The sequence below is a fragment of the Nelumbo lutea genome, chromosome 7, assembly GCF_056320005.1.
Source record: "Nelumbo lutea isolate HS-2025 chromosome 7, American lotus-T2T, whole genome shotgun sequence".
Classification (NCBI taxonomy): Eukaryota; Viridiplantae; Streptophyta; class Magnoliopsida; order Proteales; family Nelumbonaceae; genus Nelumbo; species Nelumbo lutea.
In genome coordinates this window covers 28,794,884-28,807,693 of record NC_142690.1, presented here as the reverse complement: position 1 = coordinate 28,807,693, position 12,810 = coordinate 28,794,884, and the positions used below count along the sequence as shown (strand labels likewise).

General features: G+C 38.0%; 1 protein-coding gene across 2 annotated transcripts in view; it reads left to right on the top strand.

The window, feature by feature from the left end:
• Positions 1 to 12,810, top strand: part of LOC148845896 (FRIGIDA-like protein 3) — a 45,898-nt gene that overhangs the window by 12,391 nt on the left and 20,697 nt on the right. Inside the window, exons 2-4 of one of the 2 annotated variants that reach the window (XM_088956323.1) lie at positions 6,246 to 6,343; positions 8,905 to 9,970; positions 12,613 to 12,785. In XM_088956323.1, coding sequence (XP_088812449.1) covers positions 8,917 to 9,970; positions 12,613 to 12,785 — 1,227 coding nt within the window. In that variant the 5' untranslated portion in view covers positions 6,246 to 6,343; positions 8,905 to 8,916. The remainder of the gene's footprint in view (positions 1 to 6,245; positions 6,344 to 8,904; positions 9,971 to 12,612; positions 12,786 to 12,810) is intronic. The other variant, XM_088956322.1, reaches the window with a different exon arrangement.

The following is a 12,810-nucleotide window of genomic DNA, read 5'->3' as shown; positions in this document are numbered from 1 at the left end:
TAGTAGAAGTATTAACCACTCCTAACCAACTCCTCCAAAGGTCATCAAAGGAATAGCTATCAAACAGGTTTAAAGTTTCCAGCCACTGAATTGCCCTTGTCAAAACACAGTCCTTAACGTATGATATGTCTTTCCTTTTTAGAAAAGATTCTGGTGTTTTTTTCTTCCCAAACAGTCCACAAGATTGCTGTTCTGATACACTTCTACATAATTCTCCCTTTCTTTGTGTGCCATTCAAAGGTAGATGGACTAAACAATAAGCTAATATTAGATGGCAGGTTCCACCTACACTCAAGCATCCCAAAAATCCAATTCCATAAAACTGCAGCAAAGGAACAAGAGATCAGTAAGTGGTAATAGTCCTGACTTTGAGCTTTACAAAGGACACACCAATTAGGGGATAAACACCAGTTTGGTCTCTTCCTTTGCAGGTTCAAAGGTATTAATCTTGCCATAGTAGACTTCCCAACAGAAAACAACAATCTTTGGGGGAAATGGGTCTAGTCTAGACTTCTTTAATTGGGATAGCCTGGTGTGCAAGAGAAGAGCAAAGGGATTTAAAAAAAGATGAGCAAGTAAAAATGCCTTTCAGGTTAGGGGTCCAAATTCTTAAATTAGAACCGGGGGGATCCAAACAAGTGGACTCAACTCTCAAGTGATGACAATAATTCTAAGACAAACAGATTCATCATCACTTAACCCTCTTTGAAAACCAAAATCCTAGTCCAAGGCCAATGGAGAGGTTGAGGAAGAGGTAAACTTGGAAATCGGCTCTTTCTTGTAATGGGAAGGAGAGTAAAGAGATGGAAATAGGTCTTTAAGGGGTTAGTTTTCCCACCCAAAGGTCTTCCTAAAAAAGAACATTATTACCAGAGTAGACATCATACCTAATCAAACTGAGAAAATGGGGAAGGATCCCATGTATAGCCTTCCATCGTGTTGCAAGAGTCACTCGTCGAGATACCCCATCATCCCATCCATTCTCTGAACAGCCATGAATGCTTGTACCACCTTGTGCCACAATCTCTCTCTCTCTCTCTCCAAAGGCCATCTCCATAACCACTTCCTTAATAGAGCTTCATTCTTAAGAACTAAGTTACCTAATACCTAGTCCTAATCCCCCTTCTTCCTTATTTCTGCTAACTATCTCCCACCTATTCAAATGATCTTTCTTCACTTCCCCAGTCTCCCACAAAAAATCCCTCATCACCTTTTCTAGCTTCTTAGCTTCCCTTGAGGGTATCTTGAATACTGAGAGAAAATAAATCGACAGACTAGCAAGTGTAGCCGTAATCAAGGTCACTCTACCCCATAAAGAAATGTAACTCTTCTTCCAAGTCGCCAACCTCTTTTCAAACTGTTCCACAATTGGATACCAAAATCGACTTTCTTTTGGGTTAGCACCTAGAGGAAGCCCCAAGTAGGTTAAAGGTCAAGAGGACATGGAACACTTTAAGCAGCCTACAATAGCCTCTGTCTCCCCATCCTCCAAGTTAATTTCCACCACACAGCTTTTATCAAGGTTGATTGACAAGTTGGAAACAGATTTAAAGGATTTATAAGATTTTTTAGGTTTCTCACTCTCCCTAGATCTCTCCCCTAAAGGTGGGTCACCAGGACATTATTTCTACCTATCCTCCAACCATAGTTGTCAAGGTGACACCTAAGCAACAAGGCGCCCATGGAGGCTCACCTTGCCTTATCGCCAAGCAGTTTTGTATAATGTGTAATAAATTACTTTTATATTGTTATTTTTTTGAGATTATAATTATAAAATAGACATTATCAAACAAAAATGTTCATTTTTTTTGTGTTTATAAACTAATTTCTTTTTATTATTTTCTTATTTGTTAGGGTTTAATCAACACAAACATTGCTAATTGCTGTATTGAACCCTCAATGACTTTAAAATCTGAACCAGTAAGGGAAGAACTTAAAATTTTGTTTAATCAACACATTTCTTCTTCCACATCATCATCTTCTTCCACCTTTTCTTTTTCTTCTTTTCCTATAACAAAAATAGGGGTTCAGCCTCTATTTTTTGAATTTTCTTTTCTTTTTTCTTTTTCTTCTCATAAATATGTTGATTTTCTAGACTTAAACATGAAGTTATAATTTTCTTATGAAAATTATGGATAGTTATTAAAGAAAGGTGGTTGTGAAACCTAGGGAACTATCCTAGGATATGTGGTTTTTATTTAAAAAAATCCATCGCCTAGGCGACGTGGCGCCCCCCTATCACCTAGCCTCGCCTTGGCGCCTTGAAAAGTATGCCTCCAACCGCTTATTAGCTCCTCCCTATCTGCTTTAGAAATCATCTTTCTAAACACATCTATCACAAGTGTGAATAAGAAAGGTGAGAGTGGATCACCTTGTCTTAGCCCTCTACATGCTAGGAAAAAAATCCTTAACCCCTCCATTAACTAGAACTGAAAAATGACAAGAGGCTATACAGCCATTCACCCAACTACACCACCTGTCCCCAAATCCATATCTTCTTAACACTTCTGACAAAAAAATTCCAGTCCACCAGGTCATAGGCCTTCTCAATATCCAACTTACAAATGAAGCCTTGATTGTTTGATCTCCTCATCTCCTCCATACATTCATTTGCTATGAGGATCTGATCTATAATTTGTCTACCCTGTATAAAGGCTCCTTGAGCTTGAGTAACGAGAGAGGGAAGAACCTTTTTGAGTCTCAACGTAGCACTTCTGCCACAATCTTATGCATTTAATTCCTATTTAGTTATTGATAATTTCATTTTCATGCCTCTTCCCTTTTTTTTTGACGGGTCATTTTCATTTTCATGCTTCCATCTCCTGGTAGACTTATTCATTTTCGTACCCATTTCCAGGTAGACTTATAGTCATGTTGCAGGTTTTTGGGATTTCCCACTCACTAGGTATGGGGATGAGGGGATGTCTGTAACATTCTTTTTTGTTTTATGTTATTTTTGTGTATTCACAAACAGAAAGGGGGTGGGGGATCATTCATTCATATGGATAAGGAAATATTTGGTCTCCAATTGAACTTTTTGGTTTTTTGGGTTTCTAGATTTCCTAGTGACTTTACTGACATGATAGCATGAAGTGGGCTCATTTCATTGTGTTCTGCACTCATCTCCTATCTGTGCTCCTTATGCGTTTTTATTATTTTTGTCTTGGTAGTCTTCCTTGATTCTCTAACTATGATTGCAAGAAAAAGGAAGAAATGTTATCATCTATTACATGATAAGAAACAGATGTCAATTTATCAAAAATATTATTTTTAATGGTTTTACTATTTACAGATGGATGACCTTTAATCATCATCATTATCATCTAAACCTTGTCCCAACTGTATGGGTTTGACTAGTTCTGCCATTCCATTTTATTCAATGCCATATCCATTGTTAAACTGTGGGCCCTTAAATTATTTCTCACTACTATAACCCATGTCCTTTTTTGTTTGCCCCTAGCTCTTTTAGCTCCTTCAACTTGTAACAAATCACTTATTATTGTTGGTGCTGTAGATGGTCTTCTCTACAAATGCCCAAACCATTTTAGTCTACTATTGCCCATTTCTCACCTATTGGAGCTACTCCTGGGTTCCTTCAAATAAGTTCGTTTATGATCTTGATAAAAAAAGTTTTATTTCTGATCCTTTTTTTCTAGTTTTCCCATTTATGCATTTCAGCATTCACATTTCCACCAGTCATTTTTTGGACATGTTGTTTCTTGACTACTTGATATTATGCTCCATACAACCAAGGTTCAAAATATCGATAAACCTCAACATGGTGGAAGAGGTGTATCGATACTCTGTACCTTCTGCTTTTACTTTTTTTTAGTTTTTATTCAAAATTTCATAGAATTGTATCATTTTATATCTTTTATAAAACTTTTCCTTTATCTTAAGAGGTAGTTTTCCTATCACATAAGACTCTGGGTGCATCTCTCTATTTGGCCCATCCTGATCTAATTCCATGGGTGACATCTTCCTCAATCTCTCCCTTTTTGTGGATTATTGAACAAAGATATTGGTGGAGGTTGCTTGAGATATCTTTTAGGCTTCTCTAGAATAGGAGAGGTGAAGAGAGATAAAGAAGGATGCCTTTATTCTTGGTCTAATCGGAGTGGGGGATTCCATCAGGGTTGAATTGCCTGCTGCATTGCAAGGAGTACGGATTGTAAATTTAAGTATGGTAAACTTGGAGATTGGGGGGAGGGGACTGAAAATTGGTGGTAGTATGGTGGAAGGAACCTGAGTCTATAATTTGGTGCTTTAAGGATGAGATGAAGTTTTCTTGGGGGAAAGTGGGCTAGATTCTAGAATTTGGGGTCCTAATTCTGATGGATCTTTTTCTCGTAAGTCCTTTCTACATTCGATGGTTGCCACACAATCTTCTCTTCATTTTCCAGTCAAAGAAATTTGGTGCCCTCCTAAAGTTTTTCATGGTTGTACTAATACCTTTGATGTACTTCAAAGGAAAAGACCAAATTGGTGCTTGTCCCCTAATTGGTGTGTCCTGTGTAAGTTGAGTGATGAGACTGTTTTCCACCTTATATCATGCCCTTTTGTCAGTTTTATTTGGAATTGGTTTACTTCCCTTTTGGGTGCAGGTGGTCCCTTCCTGACAGGGTGGAAGGTTTGTTCAACCATAATGGTATCAGTGGTAAGACAAGGAGGGGAAGGATTCTTTGGAGGTGCACTAGAGCAACAATACTTTGGACCATTTGGGAGGAAAGAAATGATAGATTATTTGAAAGTAAAGAAAAATGCACGGAAGCTTTAGTTGAAACAATAACATTGAGGGTGGCACATTGGGTAAAAAGCTTAAAGCTGTTTTCAGATTTTAAAGTCGAAGGCTTTTTCAGGGTTTGGGGACTTATTGCTGCTTCATCATCTATGAGACGATAGTTTTGTGAGACCTGGTCCCCTCTAACAGATGGTTGGAAGAAGTTGAATTTTGATGGGAGTTGTGTAGGTATAACCCAGGCCCTTCAGGTATTGGGGGGGCCATTAGAGATGAAAATGGTTCCATTATTGCTCTGTTCTCCGGTCCTGTGGAGGAGGGTGACGTGGCAAGGGCAGAGTTTCTAGCTGCAGTATATGAGGTTGAGAAGGCCAAAGAGTTGGGGATTAATAGACTGTTCATCGAGGGAGACTCAAACACTGTGATAAAATGGTTGCAGAAAGGGGAAGGAGTGACATGACAGTTGAATAATGATTTCAGAAGATTTAAATGGATGCCAAGGAATATGTCAATTCAGGTGGGTTGGGTTAGGAGATTGGCCAACAGTTTGGCTGATAACTTAGCAAAGCAAGGGGTTCAAAGAACATATATGTTTTGGGCACATTTGTAATTCTGTCCTGGGTCAGCTTCTATGCTGATTTCTTTTGCAACTTCTTGTTGTATCCTAAAGCATCTTAATTAATGAAAAATTTTCAGTTATTGATAAAAAAAAGGATGAGATGAAGAAGTTTAAATGGCGTACTAGAAATACGAATTTGAGGATACGTTGAGTGAGATCAGCAAATATGATGGTGGATGCTTTAACCAAGCAAGAAGTAACCAGGTCTGTTACAAGAGTCCCAGAGAGAGGCATGAGGTGCAGCCTCACTCTTAAGAGGAAATTAAATCCAACCGGATTAAAATGAGGCTGTAATCGCTTACAAAGCAGCCCAAACAAAGAAACCCTATTAACCCCTTTTTTTGCAAGTAAGTCAGACATCTCATCTGCTGATCTTCTTGCTCATTGGACCGTCACCATCATATTCCTTGTTAGCCAAAAAACTTTCTTAAGGAGATCCCTGAAGCCCCAAATAATCGAATCCGGGTCCCCAACAACCATCCCACAACTATCTCAGAATTGCCTTCAATTACCAATCTTTCTACACCAAGTTGACTGGCCAGCTGAATGCCCTGAATAGCAGCTAGCAGCTTTGCCCTGATGGTCTCCCACACCCATTGGACCTGAGAACAAGGGTAAAACAGTGCTATCCTTATCTCTCAGAACCCCTCCTATGCTAGAGGGGACAGGGTTACCTTGACTGCTCCTATCAAAGTTCAATTTAACAAAACCCTCACAGGAGGAACCAAATCTGCAACAGTAGACTCAAAAGTAGGGTCTACTTTTTAGGCTTTCACTTCTTCTTCTTCAACTAACCAAATGCCCTTTTCACTCTCTCCTCTCTCATAACATATGTTTATATATGATCCATCTTATAATCTTAAACTAATATTCTAGTCTGATGGTCAGATACAAAATACACCACTCAACTGTTTTGACTCATTCAAACTGAATGGTTGAACTACTGACCCAGAAACCAGAGGGAGGGAAAGCAGTTCTGTTTCCAGGTTGTTTTTTAAAACCTTGCTGAAAACTCTGACATTTCTCCCACATGTTCTAAAATTAGTTGTTCCTCTATACTTGTTCTTAATTAAGTTCAGTTACCTATTTGGCACTCCTTTCCTTTACAATACCTGTCATATTATCTCTCTAGGGACTTTTTTACTCTTTATATTAATGAATATTATAGAGTATATCTTTATTCTCTCTGAACTTTTCTATCAACTGTTTATTGATTCCATGGTTGATCTCCTTGGCGTTAAAACACATAGACATTACTATTATGATATAGTTGTTTCATGTCATCACTTCTGCTCAGTTACTCTCTGAAAGTCTCACAATATGGCTCATGAGTGTAATCCCATGACAATCATTAAAACTTTGTATATTGCCTTTGTTTTTAAATATAGGAATCATATGTTCTTTCTCCATTCTTTGGCATCTTCTTTGTCTTCAGGATCTTATCAAATAATTTATTTAGCCATGATAGGCCTACCTCACCCTTTCCTTTCATCTTATTTAGGCATTTTTTCATATAAATGGATGGAACTTTTTTTATCATTTAATCAACTTTAACTTCTACTAAAATTGAAACTTTAATTATTATTATTATTATTATTATTATTTTCTTCTAGCTCATCACGTTTCTTCTTAATTGTAATAAAAAAATGAATGAAATGTACAATACAGGGAGTTTTAAACACCCCATAAAATATTTGGATACCCTGATTATCTCCCTTGCTCCCCAATACTTAGCTTTGGTTCATTTTTCAAATTCCTTGGGGGGGGGATTCCCCTAAAACAACTTATTTCTGTTTACACCTTGTTTGGCCAACGCATCTGTCATACTATTTACTGATCTTTGAGTCCAAGTGAATGCAGATCCTCCTTGCTCCTTGGTTCCATTCATCATCCAGATTCCTTGGGGGTGATTCATTGATTCCATAAAACAATTTATTTCTGTTTACACCTTGTTTGGCTGATGCATCTGCCATACCCTTTCTGTGGGTGTTGCCTTAACACCTGGATAGGTTGTAATATTTAATCTTTTAATGAAATTTTATTTTATTTTCAAAAAAAAACCCCAGGTTCCATTCATCATTCAGATTCCTTGGTGGTGATTGCCCAAAACAATTTATTTCTGTTTACACATTGTTTGGCCAATGTGTCTGCAGTCTGCCATACTATTTGCTGATTTTTGAGTCCAAGTGAATGTAGATCTCATATTCCTAGCGAAGTATCTAGCTTCTCTCAAATATGTCTATACTGCCAAGGTCCTTGGCTGTTATTTTTGAGCCATCCTATTACTACCTAAGCTCCTTCCACCAGCAGTTTTGAGCCATCCTAATACTACCTATTACTGCCAAGTGAATGTAGATCTTTTGTAATTTAGGAATTTTCCTAGTATCAGCCCTTTATCCGTTTGGCTCTAATTGAATTTCCTTTGCTAATAGGACCTGAATAAGTTGACAAGACATCATCATAAGAGTTTCTAAAAACTTTTATATTTCTTGGATTGTATCAGCCCTTTAGCAGTTTGGCTCTAATTGAATTTCCTTTGCTAATAGGACCTGAATAAGTTGACAAGACATCACCATAAGAGTTTCTAAAAACTTTTATGTTTCTTGGATTGCCTAGGCTGTATTTATCAAAATTTAATTTTATGGAATTTATGGATTGAGAAGACATTTTAAAAAAACCATGGACAGAGGAGATCAATTGATTGATACCAAGCTTCTAGCAAATGAGTAGGAAACTATGTTATACCATCATTTGACAATCATAAAATTAAATGTTGTGTAATGAATTAAATAATATGTTTTCAGTCATTGTGGGCTTATACTAGGAATGATCATGGGCCAGCCTGGGCTTAGCACCTATGCTAAGGGGTATAGCTAAGGCCCAAGCAGGCAGGCATGAACTGGCCCACACCCCTACTGTCAAATAAATCCCAGAAATACACTAAATCCAAGTTTTAAATCACTATAAATATGGCATGTGTACATAAGAAAGAGAAATACTTAATAATTTATGTGAAATGTGAACTCTCAGGCACACAGAGGAAATAGTAGAAGAATTAAACCAGTGTTGTAAGACTTGGCTAGCCAATCATAAGTTGTTCAGATATAGGGGATATAATTCCTTTTTTTGTACATAATCTTTTTATAAAAAGTCTGGGTTTGGAGACTATATAATACTTGGGCAGATACTGTATATTCCCTGTGTACGGCTCCTTGTTGTACAGGGATCTTTTTTTATTTTTGATTAATACAGTACTTTTCCTTTTTCAAAATAGAGAAAAGAAAAAGGAAAAAAAAGCATTCCCTTGTTTCATGCCGTGTTTAGCTTATCTGTTTCATGTAGGAATGGTTCAGTTTCTTAACGTGGTAATTATTATTATGGGTTTGACTATGATACCAGAAAAACCTCACGGGGGTTTTTGATTGGTCAAAGCTCTTCCAGTGCCATGTCTTTCCAGTATCATAGATTTTTCCTATCATGACATATCTGCAATTCATCTAGGTTCAATTTGATTTGATGAGTTGATGAATGCTCCTTTTATTTTTAGGGTTCATCCACCATGGCTGATACTCAATCAGTTGCAACACTCATAGACAGTGCAACCTCTAAAATACAGCAGCTTCAACAGGCATTTGCTGAGCTTGAAAGCCACCGTGCTATAACCCTGAACCTGAAATGGAAAGAACTTGAAGAACACTTCCATGGGCTTGAAAGGTCCTTAAAGCAACGGTTCAATGAGTTGGAGGATCAGGAGAAGAAGTATGAGAGCAAGGTGTCAGAGGCCCAAGAAATGTTGGAGAAGCGGAAAGCTGCAGTTGTGGCAAAGGAACAAGCCTCATTGGAGAAGCTCCAAGAGAAGAGAGATGCTGCTCTCTTTGCCATTGGAATTGTTGTTGACAAGTACAAGAATGCATTGACTTCTGAACCTGCTATTGTTAACATTGAGGAAAGTGGTGGTGCTGATGCAGTTGTGGAAGAGAAACCACCTGATGCCAACTCTACTTCAGTTGACATAGAAGATGTGCAAAACCCTTCCAATAATGGAGATATGGAAGAAAATCCTCCTTCCGAGCTAACTAAACTCTGTAAAGAAATGGACTCAAAGGGACTACATAAATTCATCTCAGACAACCGGAAGAACCTAGCAGCCATTCGTGAGGAGATTCCTATTGCACTGAAAGCAGCAACGAATCCAGCTCGCTTGGTTTTGGACTCTTTGGAGGATTTCTACCCTATGGATGTGACTACTCTAGATGGAAAGAGGGATGCAAACCTCTTGGGTCACCGGAGAACTTGTATCATGTTGTTGGAGTGTTTGAGCCAGATGCTAGCAGACCCTGAATTGGATGCTGTTTCTGATGTAATTTCGGAAGATATTAAAGAGAAAGCAAAGGCCATTGCCGAGGAGTGGAAGCCAAAGTTGGATGATCTTGATATTGATGCCAGCAGTGGGAACTCTTTGGAGGCTCATGCATTCCTACAACTTTTGGCCTCTTTTGGTATTTCATCAGACTTTAATCAGGAAGAAATATCTAAGCTAATACCAAGTGTTTCTCGTCGTCGTCAAATGGCTGATCTGTGTCGCTCACTTGGGTTGTCAGAAAAAATGCCAGGTTTGCCTTCTTTTATGCTTGCAGCCTTTCTGTCAGTTTTGAATCTTTTGATGGAAGAGAAAGGGGGATCTGTAAAGCTCTCATTCCACTGTAGCTTGCCTGAATAATGAATAAAACTTAATTTAATTATCCCATGGTCTTTGAGGTCCATGTGGATAATATAAAAAATGCCCTCTCCCCAGGGGGGGTGTAGAAAAGAATGGATAGGGAAAATAACTTGCTGGTGGATAGTTGCTTCTGCTGCAGATCCCTGTCCCTTCATGGTAGATTATTGTTCAGTCTGAATAGTTTGGTCAGATGATTCTTAAGATAGGATGGTGCATTGGCTGATAGCCTTGTAAGGAATGAAGTGGGAAGTAGAACTTTTTTTGGTACAAGTCCTCCCAAAAAAAAGCTTAGTGGGAAGCAGAACTTTAATGGATTCAGGTATCTACCAAAATTTTAATCCAACCCTGTTAATATTCGAACTTGAATATGATTTTATCAGCCAGATTTTGATTGGATTTGGATGTTATATATCATTAATAAATTAAACTATAAAATGACCACATTATTATATTTTAATAATAAAATGAGTTAGAAGTGACTTAGATATTATATATCTTTTAACAAAATAAATTAAGGCTCCGTTTGGTTCGTGGGAATAGGGGTCTGGAATCCGAATCGGAATGGGCAATTCCAACTGTTTGGTTGGATGAATCGGAATCCCATTCCCATTCCTGCTGGAATGGCATTCCCCCATTTGAGGGAATGACCATTCCCTGCCCCTCCCTTGGGAATGAAATCCCATTCCTGCTGATTTCAATTCCCATTCCCATTTCTGTCTGAACCAAGCAGACTATGGGAATGGACCATTCCGATTCTGATTCAGACGATATTTAAACCAACTTCAATAACAAAATATGTTAATTTTATATAGGCATGCATATGCACACTAGTATTATCAGATCATTGAGATTGGGGTGGACCCAGGTCGATCTGATTATAAATGGATCTGACTTTTTGAGATTGAAATCTGGCCTTATCAAACTGAATTTTGAAATTGTTGATGGCCTTAATGGGAAAGGGAGAATTCATTATGGGAATGATTGGAATCCCTTGTATCACTTATCAGTACAAGGTTCAAAGTATGAATACATATCACTTGTATCGTACATATTGTATTGGTATCAAGGATCACCAGAATGATAAATAATGAGAGTTAGGGGACTTCAATTGTTTCAGATTTTAATAACCATCCTAATATATCAAACTGAAAATGTGAATGAGAAATGATTGTTGAAGCTGCCGATAAAAAATATGATTGTTTTTTTTTTATCAGAAAAAATGTATTTTATTAAATTCAGATTATAAGCAATTTATACAACTTGGTGATGGGACTGTTGATCCCCTTTAATCATTCTGTTCTACCCCTCATTACAGTGCAGCCCAAAATAATTGTTGTCACAATGCCCCCTGTTTTACTAATTCATCAGCTAGCCCATTTGCACTTCTTCGAACCCATTTAAATTCAGCATCAACCTCCTTTGCAGTCTTCTCCACTTCCCTAATCACATGTTTAAACGTCCATAGGGTATGGCTGCTATTTGTTGCCCATGATATTACTACTTTTGAGTCCCCTTCCACTTCAACATGTCTGCATCCCAGTTATTTGACTAGCTTTAACCTTTGTAGTAATGCCAACAGTTCAGCCTTCAGCGAGTTTCCATTGCCAATCGGTCCTAAGAACATACCCAATATCCTCCTGTCAGAGTTTCTTAATACTCCTCCGATTCCTGAGATGCCTGGATTTCCAAAGGAGCACCCATCAAAATTCAGCTTTACTTTATTGCTTTCTGGTGGTTTCCACTCCAGCCTTACTTTATTTCTTACACTCGACGATTGTGCTACTTTGGACCATGTTCCTAGAATGTATGTGACTGAGAAGACTTCAAAGCTATCCAAGGATTTTACCCAATGGGCTACTTTCACCTTGATGCTATCAATCACTTCCTCTATTGTTCTACTTTTTTCCAAGAAGATTTTGTTGTTCCTCTCTTCCCATGTTACCCAGCAAATTGCTGCCTTTGTTGCTTTCCACATTGCCATCCCTCTTTTCCTTCGCTGTCTCAAGAAATCATGGTTGAAAAGTCCTGCCACATCTTGAGGGGGAACTCACCTGCAGCCAAAGAGAGAACAAAAGAATACCCAAATTCGATGCACAAAAGAACAGGATATCATTAAATGAGAAAGGGTCTCACCACTTTCCTTACACAAAGAACACACAAAAAAAAAATGATTGTTGAAGCTCACAATTTGCAATTTTTGCACATTGTATCAATACTTCTTTGAACCTTGTATCGATATACCCTTGCATCAGCATTGTCAAGCTGATCACAGTGTTTCCCTTCATCAGCCTTTGAGATTGTAGGGGTGCATTGATTTTTCTCTTTTGTGCCATTAAGGCTATGCTTGGTTTGGTAGCGAAAGGAAGGGAAAGGTAAGGAAACCCATACAAGGTTTGTACAGGTTTCCCTACCTTTTTCTTCAAACCAAACATAGCCTAATAATCTCTCTTTGATTTATTGTTGATTATTATTTTTCTGTCGTTCAATTTGGTCCTGTTTATATCTTTTGAATCTCATGGTGCTCTTATTTTTCAGGTGTTATTGAAGTATTGTTGAACAGTGGTAGACATATTGATGCTGTTAACTTGGCTTATGCATTTGAGCTTACTGGGCAATTCTCACCTGTGACCTTACTGAAGAACTACTTAAAGGAGGCAAGAAAAGCTTCTTCACCTGTCAAACCTGGAAACACATCTCCCACTGCTCAGGTGTGATTTTCTTATCCAATATGTT